Raw genomic sequence first — 19,781 nt, forward strand, 5'->3', positions numbered from 1 at the left:
TAGTGTGTTTGTGTGTGTGTATATATAGTCTGTTTCTGTACTTTCACAGCTGTATTATGATAACTTCCCTTATATAATTCTGTACTTAATTAAGATATCTGGTAACCATTATTTACAAATAATATGCTCTTTTGTACAGCTTAGAATATTCTCAATGGGCACTTTAAATGCTGACTTTAGTTTAATGTATTAGGCCTTAAATTTAGTGTTTGCCTTCAAATTAAAATTATAGACTTTTAAAATTATTTTAGGAAATCATAGAGTTGCTGAAACAGACTTGGTGCTATGGTAGTCAGCTTGTATTTTGGGGAATATGGGGAAGTTTAGCAGTCAAGTCTTTATTTTGCTGTTTTAGCTGAAGGCCTTTGTTAGCTAGAAAGAGTTTGTTGTCTTTTGATTCTGTTCTATTTTTAAAGTTGTCAGTAATGTCTTTGGTGTTGTTTTCCCTCAATGATAATTTTCTGGATAATTACAATATACCGGGGAATTTGGGGAATTAACATAGGTTAAATGTAAGACCTAATATAATAATTAAACTAGTCTTGCCTAAACCAACCCTGCTAAATCAACCTTCATAAATGTAAAACCCAGTATAAAAATGCAACACTATAATAAACTATAATACATTTTCAGATGTCAAATTGATGCTTATTACAACTTTTTCTCATACTTGTGTAATTTTTAATATCAATGACAATAGAATATACCATATATATTTGAGTATAAACCGACCTGAATATCAGCCGAGGCACCTAATTTTACCACAAAAAAACTGCATTAAAATGTGGTGAAAACTTGGCTCATACATGAGTGTATACAGTACATAATATTCATTTGAAATTAAAAGATTAACAATTTTTACCATTTAATTTAAGAATTGAAGTATTAGGAAGCAGTGTGATATACATAAAAGGGTGCAAGTGTTGGCTTCAGCAGACCTGGTTCATTTCAGTTCTAGTCAGTAATTAGCTGTGTATTCTGGGATAGTAGATCTCTCACAGCCTAGGTATACACAACGCAAACGAGGAGAGGTAAACACGACGGTGCACTTACACTCCTCAGCACATTCTGTGGCGGCGGTTCTCAACCTTTCGAATGCTGCAGCTCTTTAATGCAGTTCTTCGCATTGTGGTGACCCCCCCCAACCGTAAACTTATTTTTGTTGTTACTTCATAACTGTGATTTTGCTGCTGTGATGAATCAGGTGAAAGGGTTGTTCGACCCCCAAAGGGGTCGCGAATCGCATGTTGAGAACCGCTGTTCTATGGCATATAGTAAGGACTACCCACTACCACTGGGAAGGAGACACATTTATGAAAATTTTACTTTTAACTGATCAGCAATATATTTATTATGCCACTCATAGATCAAAGAGAAACCTCAAAATCAAACTCACTACCATCGAGTCAATTCTGATTGCACCCCTGAGATTTATAGCATTGGAAACCCAACCAGGAAGTTCTTCTCTGTCCTATAGTATAGTTCTGTAGTATCATGATGATAAATATCATAGTTTATTAAAACGAGGTTGTTCATGTAGTATACATACAAATTATTTTACAAATAAGTAACTCCCATTTCTACATTGTTTTCAAGTTGCAATTTCTAGATTTTATTTTACCTTATGTCCCATTCTTTAGGACAAGGTAGATATTTCTAAATGACTAAAGATAATGAGACACTTGTGCTTTTGATTCAGTTCTATATGAGGATGAAAATGTAGCCATCAAATGTTATAGAAATTAGTTGATGGCGTGTGATTTTCCCTCTTTCAACTTACATTTAACTTACACTCCATTCTTAAACTATTATGAAAACATTAATGGTTTCAGGACAGCAATTTGATGACAATGAAGACAAAATGAGGGAGGTGTTGTTAGTCATCCAAACAGATGAGTTTGAAAAATGTTTCTAAGAATGGAATCGCAGATTTGACAAATGTATTAAGTGTAATGGAGAGTATGTTGAAGGTGATAAGGTTGTTTTTTAAAACAATTTGAATATTTAGCTTTGAAAAAAATTCCTTTGGGGGTGGGTACCCCCTCATATATGACTAAAATACAGCTTCTTTATACCATATAAATGTATGTGTAGATGTAAATATGTATGTAAATATGATATATATTTGTAAAGAAGCAGGATTTTGGTTATTATATGTGTGTAAAGAAGAAATATTTTGGTCATTTTATTCCTTACAGGGCCATCAAGAACAATGCCATTTCTCTATTATCTTAAATTTTAAAGATGAAGCTATTAGGTGCAGAATAAGTAAATATATTGACCTTACCAGCATGAAGTTGTGTAAAAAGTGTAAGACAAATGATTATGAAACAAATAAATTATGGTGAAAGTTTGCATGCATTTCTTTTGAGTACGTCACACCAAAATGCATTAGCTAATGGAGTAAATTCTTTCCTATGAAAATGAAAATTCTGAAGAAAAATGATTTTATTAAGGCAAAACATTTGGCTCAATCATAACTTAAAAGTAATACAAGTATATTCTACCTGGAGAATTATCAGTTTCGTCATCTAAATTGCATTCAGTTTATCTTATTGACTTCCGACAATAAAAGTCATCATCTTAAAATAACATAATATTATGGATTATAGAATGCAGACATTTTTATACTGTTGTGAGGTAGGTACCAAGCAGCCGTCTGTGACTCAAAGACACCCTGTATAAAACAGAAGGAAACCCTACCTAATCCAATGCCATCCTCACTGCGGTTACTGTGTTTGAGGCCATCAGGCAAAGGTCTTCCTCTTTTTCAGTGACCTTCGCCTTCACCATATCTCCTTACATAGTAAATCCTTCTCCATGGAATGGTCCCTCCCTATAACATGTCCAAAGTACATGTGAAAAAGTCTTGGCTATAAAAGGGGAACGAAGAAGCCAACTCCACACTCCCCTAAGACTGGTTCCCCGCAAGGCCGAGTTCAGCCATTCCTCCAGCCTCCATCATCCTTTACCCTGTGCTCACCGCGGCCATCCCAGCACTCCTTTCTGTCGGGTAGCCGCTGGAGACTCAGCTGTTATTGATAGTTGTGGGGTGTACTAGGGAAGTTCACAGATGATAAGTTAGGGCTAGAAAACATTAAGAATATGGTTCTTTTGCCCGCTGCAGCTCTTTTCAGTCAAGCTGGCAGTCATCTCTGGTTTTCGGCTGCGGTCGCACGGCCCCTTGGCTTTTGTCCTGCCCAAGCATGTGTTACACAGCTTCTTTGGTGCTAAGGCAGCTATAGGCAGCTGTCCTTCCAACTTCCAACTTCTTGGCATAGACTAATGAGACCTCCAGCATTGCATTCGCTTGTTGTCAGCTCCTACACAATGGTTTCAACGCAGCTGGAATTCCTTCCTTTCGTACCTTTGGTTCTTATCATACACTACTTTCTGAAATGGTTGAGCATTGACTATTTTTCAATAGTAACTGTATTCCTTCCTCTTTTTATCTGTTCTGTAGCAAGTATTTTGTCCATATAATCCTTTAGTATTTAAACTCATGACTTGAAATTCATTTTTAGTTCTCTCATTTTGAGAAATGCTGAACTTGTTCTTCTCTTTTAGTTTTTAAAGTTCAGATTTGTTATTTTAATAATTCACCTGTCGTCCTGAGCTATACTTGAAAATGTAACTATTTTATCCTTTCTCCCATTAGCTTCTGTGACTCTACACTCAAGAACAAGTTTCAGCTACTCCTCTAACATCAATTTCGGTCTTTTCTTTCTTTCTTAGTTTTTTCCCCACATTCCTTTTTTAAAATGCAAAGTGCACTCCTCCCAGTGTCAACTTTTACCTTCATTATTTTTTGTTGACCTCATTCTCCAAATTTATTCTTTTTAATTATCTTTTGCTTTCTTCATACATGATGCCCTTGCTGTCATCTGCAGCTTCCCTGGTCTTTTCCCACTATTGTTTAGCGTGTCAAATCCGTTCGTTACAAAGTCTGTAGATTCAAGTGGATGTACTGAAGGTTGTACTTTGCCGCTGGTAGGCCTCTCTTTTTAAACTTACTCAGCTTCATCTAGTCAATGTTTATTGATGATCTTTTTCAGCTTTATCTTGTGATTGGAATTGATGGTCTATTCTACAATTGGCCCTAGCCTTGTTGTGATTTATGGTACTATTTATCCCGGGAGCTTCAAGTGTGTAGTTGCTATTTATGTTATTGAAAAGTATATTCACAATGTATAATTCCTTGGTCTTATAAAATCTAAAATCTTTCAGAATAACTTCTAATTAAATATGAATGTTACCTTACTTTGGGTAGATTTTTTTAGAAGTATTGTCGTAATCACAGTTGTTTTCTTTTCTTTTTAATCATTGTATTGGGGGCTTGTACAATTCCCATCACAATCCATACATGCATTCACTGTGTGAAACACATCTTCACATTTGCTGCTATCATCATTCTCAAAATATTTTCATTCCATGTGAGCCCTTGATATCAGCTCTTCTCCCCACCCCTCTTGCCACTTGCCCCTCCCTCATAAACCCTTGACAATTTATAAATTATTATTTTGTCATATCTTACACTATCCAACGTCTCCCTTCACCTACCTTTATGTTGCCCATCCCCCAAGGAGGAGACCATATGTAGATGCTTGTAATAGGTTCCCTCTTTTCACCCCACATTCCCTCCACCTTCCAGGCATCTCCATTGTCACCACTAATCCTGAAGGGATAATCCGTCCTGGATTCCCTGTGTTTCCAGTTCCCATATGCACCAATGTACATCCTCTGGTCTAGCCAGATTTGTAAAGTAGAATTAGGATCATGATAGTGTGGGGAGGAAGCATTTAAGAATTAGAGGAAAGTTGTATGTTTCATCGTTGATACCCTGCACCCTGAATGGCTCATCTCCTCCCCAAAAACCCTTCTGGAAGGTAGGGTCCAGTTGCCCACAGATGGGCTTAGTGTCTCCACTCTGCACTCACCCTCATTTACAATGATAAGCTTTTTTGTTCTTTGATGCCGATACCTGATCCCTTTGACACCTTGTGGACACACAGGCTGCTGTGCTTCTTTTGGTTTGTTGCTTCTGATCTAGATGGCAGCTTGTTTATCTTCAAGCCTTTAAGACCCCAGACACTATATTTTTTGATAGCCAGGCACCATCAGCTTTTTTCACTACACTTGCCTATGCACACATTTGTCTTCAGTGATCATGTCTGGAAGGTGGACACCCACTGATATGATTTTTTGTTCTTTGATGCCTGATACCTGGTCCCTTCTACACCCCCTGTTGTTTTCAAAATTGATTTGCCCATAAGATGTTACACCAAATATCTAGAAATTTATCTTTTTAAAAAAGACTCTACACAGTAGTCAAGAGAGGCCTCTCAAAATTAGTCTCTTTATCAAACTATCTTTAACTGGCTGAATTACATCACAAAAGAATAATACTATAAAACGTATTGTAATAAAATTAGACTACTCTCGTCTAATTTATAGTCCAGGGTTTTCTGAGATTAATCATGCACCGACAACATGAAGTATTAAAGCCCTTCTTTTTACTATGGTAAAGAGAAATTTTATGTTCTAGATTAATGATTTGCACCCACCCAATAAATCTGTGAATTGTCCAGCACTTTGTACCCGTTTTTGCCCATCATTTGTATTTTGGCTCAAAGCTAAACCTACATTGCCTAGGGAGTACTTTTAACTCAGTGAGTCCCTGTAGGACAGAGTAGAAATTCCCCATGAAGTCTCAGCAGCTTGTTAATGTATTCAGTTTTCTTTGTTTTTACTGTTCCTGAATAAAGATAGAATGAGAGTTTTAGAAATAATCAAGGTGATCATCTAAGTTATTTCCTTAATATTAATAAATCCAAAAATCTACAGAATTATAAGTCTTATCATAAAAAAATACACATTCTAAAGTAAATTAGCTTACTTTTTTTAATGAAACAAATAAATTCCGTTTTGATGAAAAAAACTCTTTTAGATGCATTCAGTTCATTAACTGGAAGTTTCTATACTTCTTTCCATAGTTGTAAATATACTGGATCCTATTATCCATGTACCTTATATGGAAGATTGTGCCTCAAGTTGCCTTTAGAGCTATGATGTTGGCTGAGAATCAGTCAAATGGTTTTAATCCCATGCTTACCAGTAAATGTGAATATGAATTATCAAAGAGTTTACCTGTAGAAATTGACTCTGCTTTTTCAATAACCAAAGAAGCTCTAAATTTCCAACAGAATTATTTTAACTTTTTTCAAGAAATTTATTAATATAGTATTGTAATTTTATTTTCTAATTAAAATACTTTCTAATCTAATTCCTAAAACAATAAATCCAAAAGCTACAGAATTATAAGTCTTATCATAAAAAAATACACATTCTAAAGTGAATTAGCTTACTTTTTTTTAATGAAACAGAAATAAATTCCGTTTAGAAGAAAAAAACTCTTATAGATGCATTCAGGTCATTAACTGGAAGTTTCTATACTTCTTTCCATAGTTATAAAATCTATTTCATAAGTAACCTGATGAAAAATTAGAATCAATTAGAAGATATATTTTGAAATTAATAAATCAGATATTTTGCCATATATTATTTTAAAGCTGTTTATCATTTTATCAATTAATAATTAGAATACTTTTCTACCTGTGCTAAAAATCTGTAGCCAAGAAATGATATTGGAATTTATGCAATTAAAATGGTGATCTAACCAATTTAATACAAATACTGTTCATATAGTGTTAATATGTTAGTAGCACATTATTTAAAACTACTTTTTGTTTTTTCCCCCTAAACTTCATCATTCTCAAAACATTTGCTCTCCACCTAAGCCCCTGGCATCAGCTCCTCATTTTTCCCCTCCCTCCCCACTCCCCCTTCCCTCATGAACCCTTGATAATTTATGAATTATTATTTGTCATATCTTACACTATCCAACGTCTCGCTTCACCCATTTTTCTATTGTCCATCTCTCAAGAAGGCGGTTATATGTAGATCCCTGTAATCAGACCCCATTTCTACCCCACCCTCCCTCCACCCACCCAGTATCGCTACTCTCACCACTAGTCCTGAAGGGATCATCTGTCCTGGATTCCCTGTGTTTCCAGTTCCTATCTGATCCAGTATACAGCCTCTGGTCTAGCCAGATATGTATGGTAAAATGGGGATAATGATAATGGGGGGGGTTAGGGGGTGGAGGAAGCACTTAGGAACTAGAGGAAAGTTGTATGTTTTATCATTGCTATACTGCACCTTGACTGGCTCGTCTCCTCCCCACGACCTTTCTGTAAGGGGTTGTCCAGTTGCCTACACGTGGGCTTCGGATCTCCACTCCACATTCCTCCTCAATCACAATGATAGGATTTTTTGTTCTTTGATGCCTGATAACTGATCCCTTTGACACATCATCATCACATGGGCTGGTGGGCTTTGCTGTTTCTGAGCTAGATGACCGCTTGTTTACCTTCAAGCTTTTAAGACCCAAGACTGTATATCTTCTGATAGCCAGGCAACATTAGCTTTCTTCACCACATTTGCTTATGCACACATTTGTCTTCAGTGATAGTATCTGGGAGGTGAGCACACAATGATATGGTTTTTTTTTTCTTTGATGCCTGATGGCTGATCCCTTTAGCACTTCGTAATCACACAGGCTGGTGTGCTTCTTCCATGTGGACTTTGATGCTTCTCAGCTAGATGGCCCCTTGTTTACCTTCAAACCTTTAAGACTCAGAAGCTATATCTTTTGATAGCTGTGTACCATCAGCTTTCTTCACCGCATTTGCTTATGCACCCTCTCTGTCTTCAGCAATTGTGTCGGGAAGGTGAACATCATGGATTGCCAGTTTAATAGGACAAAGTGTTCTTGCATTAAGGCAGTACTTGAGTGGAAATCCAATGTCCCTCTGCTACCTTAATACTAACTCTATAACGATATGCTCATAAATATATTTCTCTTTGCGATAGTTTATTGTGCCAGCCTGGCCGATAAACATGAGTAGGATTAATTGAAGGGCAGAGGGATAAATGGCTCAGTGAGCCTCGCCTTGCTTGTTCTGTGCCTTAATTTAAAGGGGTACACTACCTGTGGGATGCCTAGCCTGTGGACTATGTCGCTGTAAGTTGAGGTCCCACAGGATAGGAATGTTCGTCTCTAGAGCTGGGGACCGACAGTTGGTGACAGTTGGTGACTTGCCTTGCTGTTTGCTGCCTGGATATATGTAGCCCAGCTCTCTCTACAGAAAGGGACTGGCAACTGGTGGCTCTCAAGCCTTAAAGGACTGCTAGTGTCTCACTGCTTTATAATTTAACTGTTAATTTCTTGTATTATCTATCTGTATATAATTTAATGGTTTATTTCTTGTATTATATATCTATCTTTATAAATATATTTATATATAATTACTGGCAATCTAGTTTGTCTCTCTAGAGAACCCTGTCCAACACACCCTTCATCATATATGAATATATTTACACATGTACCTGCCTTTATTTAGACCTCTATAAATGCCCTTTGTCTCCTAGCCCTTTCCTCTGTTTCCTTGTACTTTCCTCTTGTCCCACTATCATGCCAGCTTTAATTTGGGTTTTGGTAATTCCTCTTGGTTATTACCCTTGATCGCAGCCTACCAGGCCTGCTACACTCTCCTCACCACAGATTTGCATCACTTGTTGTTCCCTGGTCCGTGGGTTTGTTAGCATGACTTCCTTTTCTCCTACCTCCTCCTCTCCCATGTCCCCATGGAACTGTTGGTCCCATTGTTTCTCTTCCTGATTGCTCATCCAAACTATCATATTTAGATAGACCTGCAGAGATGATAACATGCACAAAAGCAAGACAGAAAACCAAGCAACCAACGAAAACAAAACAATAATAACAAAAAGCCAATGAAAAAAAACAAAACAAAGCAAAAAAACCACAACACAACAACTACAAAAAAGAAAAGCTTGTAGTTAGTTCAAGAACTGTTTGGTGGCCTTTAGGAGTGTTTTCCAGTCGAGTCTGACGGAGTGCTAAGCCCTGACCACAAAGTCTATTTTTGGTATTCCCTGGAGACTTTGTTGCTCTGCTCCCCTTTTTGTTCTGTTGCACACTCTTAGTGTTTTGCCTCCGTGTGGTCGGATTAGATCAGGCACAATTCCCACACTGTGCCTGCAGTGTTGTCCCCTGTAGGTCATTGTGGGATGTTGTGTCTCAGAGTGGGGCCTGCCACATGGTCCTCTCTGTGGATTGGCTGCCCTGAGCGGGAATCTTGTCGCCAAGAGTTGGTGGGCCAGGATGTGCTCCACTCTCTCTTCCTCAAAACTATTTCTTAAAAAACATTTTATATTTGATTTTTTCCATGATTTTATTTAAAATATACGGTAGTTTACAGAAATCTTCTCTAACCATGTAAGAAATCCATTTCACTAAAACTGTATCACACTTCAAATCAATATGAGACTTTCAAAAAGCCTTACAAGTCTTTTTGATAGAAACACTAAAAATGTCTTGTTTACAGAAGCCCCTACTTGACTTGTATAACAATGACTGCTTTACAGTAACTCCAAATATTCCATGACATAGGTCATCAAGGAGAGCCCCCTGTGTAAAGCTGAGAAATTAATTCAGTAAAAAGCAGTCGGAATATGACATGAAAAAAATAATAATTTACAAATTATCAAGGCTTCATAATGGAGAAAGGCGGTTGGTGGGAGAGCAAGATGAGCTGATACCAAGGTCTCCACAAGAAAGAAAAATTTTTGGAAATGATGACGGCAACATATATAGAAATGTGCTTGACACAATGGATGGATGGATGGATTGTGTTAACAGCTGTTAAGAGCCTCCAATAAAATGATTTTTAATTGTGTATTTTATATAGATGTAAAATAATTTAGGAGGCTACTTATTTTTAAATCCATTCATATTGTGGATTATACCAACAGGCAACTAATTTTTAGAGAACAATTACAGTTTCTGGTTAGACAATGTTACTCTGTCTTAGGGAAATTTACCTCCCACTTATTTTATAACTGAAGACTCTGTCTTCAAATACGTATCCATAAAAAGAAAAGCTAAAGTAAGAAGTCAGGCTACCATTTCTTGTTGATGATGAAAAGATTAAAATTAAGCTTCACAAATTAATTTAGGAAAAATTGGTAAAAACTTGTAAATCTATGCATTTCTTAGAACTTTAAAATTTGTTCCTTTATAATTATTCGTGTGGCTTATAGCTTTCTGGAAAATGTGCCTTTCTTTTTTTGTTACTAATCATTTTATTGGGAGGCTCTTACAAATCTTATAACACTCCATCATTCAATAATATTAAGCATACTTGTACATATGTTGTCATCAACATTTCCAAAACAATTTTTTTCTACTTCAGCCCTTGATATCAGCTCCAATTTTCCCCCTTCCTCCCCAACCCTCCTGCTCTCATGAATCCTAACTCAAATATAAACTTCTTGACTACAAGATGGTGATATTTTCTATATAGTGTCTGACACAAAGAAAACAATAAGTCTGTTGAATGAATAAAGGAATAAAAGAACTCATAATTTGGGGAGAACTGAACTATTTTGGGGTGGTAGGGTTTTTTAAATATATGTTGTGAGTCAAAAATAGAGTTAATGTGTAGACACATATCAACATTTATTTTTTTACCTTGTGAATATTTATAGAGTGTATAGTTTATCTATAACAGCCCACTTTACCTCTGAAATTGAGTGTACTAGATTTCCAAGATGACCTCTTAGGTTAACCCAATCTCAGTAGTTATTTTTCATGAAGTCTTATTTCAAACTGAGCTATCTAAGGGAAGAGCCTTGCTTTGGGGAAAGTATATGTACACAAACACTTTTGAGTGTTTAGTGAAATAATAATTATCAATTTATTGGGTGCTTTTTGACTCTTAGGGCTGACTGTTGACCGGTGGTATTAGATGGCCATCCTTTAGGGAGATTAGATTGTGAAAACTGGGTAGTAACAATTTATTGATTTTTAAAAGGCCTGTTTGATGAATGGCAAGGCGAAATAATGAAGGCTTGTTTGGTCAGCTTAGAAGTTTATGACTTCATGACTGGCCACCTTAAGATACTGCGTATTGAAGTCTGGTGTGACTCACCTTATCTCAGCTTATTTCCTGATTATCTTTGCCCCTGTCAGTAAAACATACCACAGAGATGTGAGTTAACCTGCAGTGTTGCTTGGTTGTTTTTGCAGCAGAAGGAGAGATTCAAACAAAATCTTGTTTGAAGTATCAGACTTATTTAGGTTTGTTTTTCACTGTTGTTTTTGCTATCAATATTTAATATCTTTTGAAGCAAAACACAATGATTTATAGGTTGTAAGCACTTAATAAACATTTGTGAAATGAATAAAAACAAAATAGTCATAACAGACTAGGCTCTCTATATTTATAACAAATGGTGGTGTTTCTATGGCAATTGTCTAACTGAATTTGGAAAATCACAACTTTTTCATAGTCTGGTTTATGTTGTTTTTTTCCCCTTCATTTCCATTTGTTTTTGTGTCTGGGAAAAGATAAAGTACTCTAAAAATTCTTCAGATTCACTGGAATGAATATCTATTTCATAGTTTTAAAGACAGATGTTTTATTGTTACCTTAATGATAATGTCAAATATCTGACACTTTATCATTTACAAAAAGTATCTAATCATTTTGTTTATTTAATTCTCTCAGATTTCCTGTGAGAGTATTCATTTTCTCAACTAAGGAATTTAGAGACACTATAAAATGAACATCGTATATAATAGACTTCAGATCCATATGTAGACCCTCTGACTCCACTTCCACCAGAACTTCACAACTTTCATGTAGGAGGCCTACATGAAAATAAATGTTGATTTTTTTTCAAGAGATAAGCATTTGGAAATAAGAGTAGAAATATTCATACTTCTTTTGCATGTGCTCATTGGCAATATGTTAGAGATGTTGCCACATTTAAGGCTTGGCCACTAGCAGTAAGATGGTCATAATTAGGGAAGCAGGAGATATACATAAGAAGAGATAGTATGTTTATATAATAATGTTGGACTCTCTTTGGAGTCAGCCACAATCCGAACTACATGGACACCCCCGCCCCCAGGAGAATATACTTCAGAGGACAGCACTGCAGCTACAGGTCAGTGAGGGGCATGTCTGATCAGAGCACACGGGAACAAACAAAGAGGGAAGGAGAGAGAGTGGAACACATCCTGGCCCACCAAGCCCTGAGGACAATATTCCTGCACAGAGCAGCCAGTGCACAGAGAGGACCATAAAGCTGGCCCCACCATGAGACACAACATCTCTCACTGACCCATAGCTCTATAAGGCACAACACTAGAGGCATTGTGTGGGAATTGTGTCTGATCTGACCCCATCACACCAGGGCGAAATGTTAAGGACGTACAACAGAGCAGCAAAGGGAGCAAAGAAATGAAGTCCCAAGGGAATCCAAAAGTAGGTGTTGGGACCAGGGCTTGGCACCCTATCAGACTAGACCAGAAAACACTCCTAAAGGTCAACAGAAAGACCTGGAACTATTTATAGGCTTTTCTTTTTTTGTCATTGGATTTTTTTGTTGTGGTTGTTGTTTTTTTGTTTTGTTTTCTTATGTTGTTTTTGTTCTGCCTTGTTTTTGTGTTTATTATTGGCTCTATGTGTCTATCTAAACAATATAGATGAGATAAACCATCTGGAGGAGAAAACACCGGGACAGGGAGCATATGGGAGAGGGGGTGTTCAGGTAAAGAAGTGAGTGTTAACAAACGCAGGGACAAGGGAACAACAAATTATCTAAAATCAATAGTGAGGAGGGTTTAGAATGCCTGGTAAGGGTTGACAAAGGGCATTGTAGCCAAGAGGAATTACTGAAACCTGAATGGAGTCCAAGCATGAATGTGGGACAATCGGAAAGTAAAGGGATATAGAGGAGAGAGCAAAGGACATTTATAGAGGTCTAAATACAGACATGTACATATGTAATTATATTTCTATACAATGATAGGAAAATAGATGTATTTAAACATTTATATGTTAAGTATTAAGTTAGCAGGTGGACATTGGGCCTCTACTCAAGTACTCCCTCAATGCAAGAACACTTTGTTCTAATAACCTGGCATTCCATGATGCTCATGACACGATCGCTGAAGACAAATGAGTGCATAAGCAAATGTGGTGAAGAAAGCTGATGGTGCCCAGCTTTCAAAAGATACAGCATCTGGGGTCTTAAAGGCTTGAGGATAAAAAAGTGGCCATCTACTTGAGAAGCAACAAAGCCCACATGGGAGAAGCACACCAGCCTGTGTGATCATGCGGTGTTGATGGGACCAGGTATCAGACATCAAAGACTCAGAACAAAAAATTACATCAATGTGAATGAAGGGAAGTGTGTAGTGGAGACCCAAAGCCCATCTGTAGACAGTGGGACATCCCCTTATAGAAGGGGCCTAAGGAAGAGATGAGCCAGTCAGGGTATACTGTACCACTGTTGAAACATACAACTTTCCTCTAGTTCTTTAATGCTTCCCTCCCCATTACTATCATGACCCCAATTCTGCCTTACAAATTCGACTAGACCAGAGCATGTACATGGGTACAGATAAGAACTGAAAACACAGGGAATCCAGGACAGAGTAGCGATACCAGGGCAAGGGATGGGGGGGGGGGGAGAGAAAGAGGGAACCGATCACAATGACCTACATGTAATCCCCTTTCAAGGAGACAGACAACAGAAAAGTGGGTGAAGGGAGACATCAATCAGTGTGATACATGGAAAAAAAATCATAGTTTATAAATTCTCAAGGGTTCACGAGGGAGGAAGGGCGGAGGGGAAAATATGAGGAGCTGATAACAAGGGTCAAGTAGAAAGAAAATGTTTTGAAAATGATGATGGCAACATATGTACAAATATGCTTGACACAATGAATGCATGTGTGGATTGTGATAAGAGCTGTATGAGCCTCCAGTGAAATGATTTTTTTAAATGTGTACTGCTAATCTCAAGTTCAAGGATTCAAACCCACATTTTCTCCAAAAATGAAGTATTCTGTTCCCATAAGGAGTGACGGCCTTGGAAACTGTATATTGGGTTTCTGTGAGTTGGGATCCACTCAGTGGCAGTCAATTAGTGGGCTTTATGTTTGTGGGAAAGGAGTGGTGTCCGCTGGAAGCCCAATGGGGAAAGGGAAGATCGCTCTGGAGTGGAACTATTAGCGCTGACTGAGATGGGTTGGCCTTTACTAGAAGGAAGCATGTAGATGAGCCAATGGAGGAGAAGAGAAGATGAAGACAGGCGAAGTAAGGAACAGAAATGAAGATACAGGAAATCTGCAGCCCTGGGAATGACTTATATACTCTAGCTCTGTGATAGGTATGGTTAGAAAGGCAGATTCTATCACATTGTAGAAGAATTTGATTCCACGGCTGGGAATGTAGTACTTTATCCTTCGGTGCTGAGTGGCCACGTTATTTTGGGAGGAGAAGGGGCATGGCATAATGTATGTGTGTGCTTAAGACACATGAACATCGGAACCTACTTTAGTAATTCAACTCAAGAGCAATACAGACATGATATAGATAACATGTTTCAGGAAATTGTGTGTGTGTATGTGTGTGGGTTTTGACAAGGGCTAGAGAAGGATGAGTGTGAGAGTGACTGTCTCCATTACAGAGTTATAAATGCTTTGTAATTCTGTATGGTAAGCTACACATCCTATGTGGTGGGGGGAAATGTAAATAGATGATAATTTAGAAATGATAAATGTGGGAAAATATTCAGATGCAAGAATATAATGGCTAACGACTAAAGTTTACCAGTTTGTTTACCTCTTGGGATTTATCCAGTTGCTGACAGTTTAAGTAGCCAATGGTGTCGTTTCATTAGGACACTGAACGTACCCTGGGAAGCCAGCTCTCTGCCTTTCTCATGTCTGAGCTGCCCTCTGCCAAGCTCCTGCAGTTCCTCTGTCAACTGAGATGAAGTGCGGCTATGTGTGGAGCCACCTTTCACAATAAGAAGTCTTGTGTAAAGATTCTCCATTTTCTAGATGCAATGAAGCTAAAGAGAACTTGAAACCCATCCCACCACTCTGCCAATCACCATTTCAGCTGTAGTAAGTTAATTGGCAATAGTCTTTCATTTCTTTTGTTCTCTTTTTAAAAATTTCCTGGAAACGGTGAAAGACATATTGCCACGACAAAGAGACTGATGGTATTATTAAAAACTAAGAATTTTGGAGGTCAGCTCTGACACACAATTCCCCGGTCAGCATCAAACCCAGGCTTTTCAACTCGATTAGGAAGCTTGCACATTTATTTAACTTCTCTGTCTCCTTTCCTTCTCCGTCCTCCCCACTGCCCATATATCCACAGTGTTAGTTCTTACTGCTTCTCTCTGGTGAAGACCACTACAACCCCATCACATTTCTTTTCATTACCCTCTGAACTGTCCTTTTCCAACTCTATTCAAGCTATTCCTGATATCTGTAACAAGTCGGCATAATCTAAAACACAATGTGAATTGATATTTTCCCCTAAAAAATGGAATATGACTTCAAAGTTAAAACTTTAATTGCATACTACAAACTTGTGAGCTTATGAATAGCCTTAACATTTGTGAGTCCCTGTATGTGGCTTAGGAGACCTGGTGGCGGAATAGTTACACTCCATCTGTTTGCCCACAAGGTCAGCAGTTCTAAACCACCAGCTACTCCACAAGAGTGCAATGTTGGAACCCACAGAGGCAGTTCTTCCTTTCCCTGTAGGGTCACTAGGAGTCGGAATCAACTTGATGGTGGTGTTTGGGTTTTTTTGTTAGTGTTGTTAGTATTTGACTTAAGGGAGTCCTCAGCTGCTAATCTTAAAGTAGTTGGTTTGAGGCCACCCGCTGTTCTCCGAGAGAAAGATGTGTCAGTCAGGAAACGTGTCTGTGCTGTCCTATAAAGCAGAATCAGTAACAGTTGTGTAGGATTTTTTCAGTTTGTAGGTGACTTACTGTCGATGTGGTTTGAGTCCTGTCTGGACAGCAGGGTCATTGCTGAGGATACGCAGTGTCAGACATACATAACGTATCCAACAACAAGACCGCAGGGAATGGAAGGGACCGAACATTAGAACACATGTAGGAGTGAGGTGAGTGGTCTGAATTTGAGAAATAATTGAAGCGAGCATTTTAATTCTGAGATGCCAGGTTTTGGAGTACTCTCCCCTTATCCTGGCTTGGAGAAGGAAGAGTAGTATAAAATGCATTGCCTTTTATTAAAGGTCACAGAGATGTTAATTAAAACTAGAATAAGAATTAAAATACAGTTTGCTATTGAATGTGCATAATAAATGGCTAGGCAAATGATTTCTTGTGGAACAGAAATATAAACCTTAGAAGGATCAGTCTCTAAAGCATTAACAAGGCTCTGTCGCTACCATTGAGCCAATTCTGATTTCCAAGGTTAAGAATCTTTGTGGAAGCAGGAAGCTTCGTCCTCTTTCCCTTGAAATGGCTGGGGAGTTGAATTGCTGACCTTGTGTGGTTTATAGCCCAACACATAACCCACTATGTCACTAGGTTTACATAGTCAGTCTTTTATCATCACACCAATGTTATATAGCAGGAATAGGGAACATCTGGCACATGGGACATAGACCAAAACCAAACTCACCTCCATGGAGTCAGCACCAACTCCTAGTGACCCTGCAGGATAGAGTAGAACTGACCCTGTGGGTTTCCAAGACTGTAATTCTTTATGGAAGTGGAAGCCCCATCTTTCTCCCCTGGGGACATAGAAGGTACATGAAACTGTCAATACCAGCTACCATCACACTCATCAAAGAGAAGCAGTTCCAGCCACCACATGTGGGTGGGTAAATTAAATGTTTGACCAGGATGGCCCAGGAATGATATCTTAAGTATCCAGATGGCCTCTGGCACCAAAACGCTTCCTTACCCTTGTTAGGGTCTACACAGTTCTTAGAAAGATAAATGATTAAAACGGTGAGATCAACTGACTAGAGGCACTTCATCTTATACTTCGCTTAGTTTCATTGTGGGAAATAATGAGAGACACCAAGAAGTTGCGTGTGTAGGAAGATTAGACTCTTCCCCGCAATTGTATGACCATACAATAATAAAAAGTTGTCCGATGAAATTTTTGACACACATACAATGATTAACTCATTATTTCCTAGCAAACAAGCACAAAGTAATTCATGCACCTGCCCTAAGAGTGTGCAGAAGCCGCAGCCCTCTGCTCTGTGCAGAGCCCAGGGCTATTATTTCAATTAATAGCTTCAGAGATTCCAAAGACAAGGAGGAGGGCTCTTCTTGGCAATGGGCTAATCTAATTGTCCAGAATTCCTAACAGGACAAAGCAATATTTAATATAGGGCTTAATCCTAAGACTAAATTTCTGTCTCACTAGATTCTTTTCATATAATGGTAAAGAGGCTCACACAACTAATGTAATAAACCCATCTCTCTTAACTCTCCATCTGATCATTGGGGCAGGCATGTAATGTTTGTCAGACTAGTTTACAGACCATCTTTCACCAACAGGATCACATGTTTTACATTCAGTACCCGTATCAGTAAAGCATCAAATATGGATTTAGATATGAGTAACACAGTGCCAATAGTAACCCTCTCAGGAGGTGGGCTTCTTATTCAAATTCCAGATAACTGTCCCTGATCTGTGCGCTCTCCATTAGGTGTGAGCAACACCTGGGCAACTCATCCAACGTAACAGCACATGTCCTCACTGTGTATTCTAAGACACAAATGGTGACACCATTTCTCATACAAAAATGTCTATTGGATGCCACTGTTGAAGGATATTAAGCCATCATGTTGCATTTTGAAATGAGTAGCAGAGCAGAATTTTGGGGGGTCAATTTCACTTATGACTTTTGCTTTGTATTTTAATTTAAAGTGTTTATATTTTCTCAAGCATCCCTTTTGTAATCAAATAGAGTATTTTTCAATTTTGCAAGTCATTTTGTAACAAAAAAAACCTTCTGACTTCAAACCCTTTGCTGGTTTGTGTTCATAGACAAGCCTTGACTATTGATTGTTTAGGATCTTGGAAGCTGAGAGCCAAGACCAACAGTGACAAAGCTGCATAGATACCGAGTGGTCTGATGAAGCCTTTTTTCCCCACTATGTTATTTTGTAGAATGGGTTTTTCAAGAACACATACATCACATTCAAGCAAAGACCACCCACAACAGTGATTTTGTAGTTTCCCTGTTGTATAATCTGTGATTTTTGGGGGGACCTTTTGAAATCGCAAAGACACTGTTGCCTACTTTCCTGAAAATCTTCAACTAGTTCTGTTGTTTTTTTTTTTAATTCTTGATAGTAACTACTATTTTTGAGAATTTATGCATTGAGCACTTTGCTAATAAGATTACATTAAGTGTCAGGCGACACTTGTACTCAACATTACAGGCAGCTGACCCTTGGATCACACTTCATCTCAAAAAGAAGAAATGTTAATGATTGAATACTTTTTTATTCCAATGCTTTCACACACCAAAAAATTTCTGTTAAAGATTAAGGCGGGAAAGCCTCCTCAGTGTCTTAATTCTTGATTCCACTAATGCACAAATGCCCAACGCTTTATGCTGCAGGAACGGACATTCGCAGGACTGCAGCCCACCATGTTCCTCTTTCGTAAGCTTGCTACGCATTGCTAAGCATGTTTCTGCGTGTCAAACGCTGCCCCTCACCTAATCACTTAAAACATTAATATGCTGGGAAAACAAACATGTAAGTTAACAGAACACTTGAAGTCCTAATTATATAGATATTGTTGCTTTATTTGCCAATACCAAGGGAGCACCCACCCTTCGTTGTTGTTGTTAAACAGAGATGTGGATTGTTAGTGAACTGTCGGTCATGAGGCCGTCGGCGCCCATAAAGATGTAGACCTGGAAGCAGTAGGATCACTGTGAACTAGAATCGACTCCGTGGTGAAGTATTTGTTTTCTGGTTAATAATGCATTGAGAAAAGCTGTGGCTAAGACCCGTGAAGACCATCTTGGTCAGATTATTCCACATGTGCAGTGAACTGTGGGTTTTGTATTCTTAGTTAAGTATTACCTACCCACCTAATTCACCTCCTAAAGCTACATAAGGCTTAAAAGCTTACGGCAAAACCTTTAAAGCCCCAAATCTATCAGAAGAGAAAACCTCAAACACGTTGCGGGGAAATGGCCCGACTGCACTGCGGCACAGGCATGAAACTTGCGAGACCCAGGCAGACGAGCAGCCTGGGCGAGTTGTGGTTCTCACGGGCTTCATGGTATCTAAGGCAGTGCTTCTCCACCTTCTTAATGGGGCGACCCTTGAATACAGCTCCTCAGGTTGTGGGGACCCCTAACCATACAATTATTTTATTGCTACTTCATCACTGTAATTTTGCTATTGTTATGAATCGGGAGACCCCTGTGAAAGGGTCATTCAACCCTAAAGGGGTGGCAACCCACAGGTTGAGAACCGCTCTCTTAAGGTCATTTTGTAGCAGTGCTAAAAACAACAAGATGATATTTTATTTACAAAGCATACACATCACTTTGCCACTTTTTTACAGGCGCTTTCAGAAAAGATGATTCTATCATTTCAAGTCCTGATGTCACTGACATTGCACCCAGTAGAAAAAGGAGGCAGCGGATGCTAAAAAACCTTGGAACAGAACCTAAACTGGCCTCGCAGGAGCCTCCGTTTCAAGAGAAGGAAAAGTAAGTTATTTTCTTCTTTGCTCAAATAATGAGAAGACACGAACATTTCACTATATAATTTGTAAAAGTAATATATTTCTTAAAATTTCTGAGTAT

The 19,781-nt window shown here is 38.3% G+C and overlaps 1 protein-coding gene across 2 annotated transcripts in view; it reads left to right on the top strand.

The window, feature by feature from the left end:
• Positions 1-19,781, top strand: part of XRCC4 (X-ray repair cross complementing 4) — a 297,968-nt gene that overhangs the window by 158,047 nt on the left and 120,140 nt on the right. For both annotated transcript variants that reach the window (XM_075541249.1, XM_075541250.1), the window contains exon 7: positions 19,538-19,685. In XM_075541249.1, coding sequence (XP_075397364.1) covers positions 19,538-19,685 — 148 coding nt within the window. The remainder of the gene's footprint in view (positions 1-19,537; positions 19,686-19,781) is intronic.

The sequence above is a fragment of the Tenrec ecaudatus genome, chromosome 2, assembly GCF_050624435.1.
Source record: "Tenrec ecaudatus isolate mTenEca1 chromosome 2, mTenEca1.hap1, whole genome shotgun sequence".
NCBI classification, from domain to species: Eukaryota; Metazoa; Chordata; class Mammalia; order Afrosoricida; family Tenrecidae; genus Tenrec; species Tenrec ecaudatus.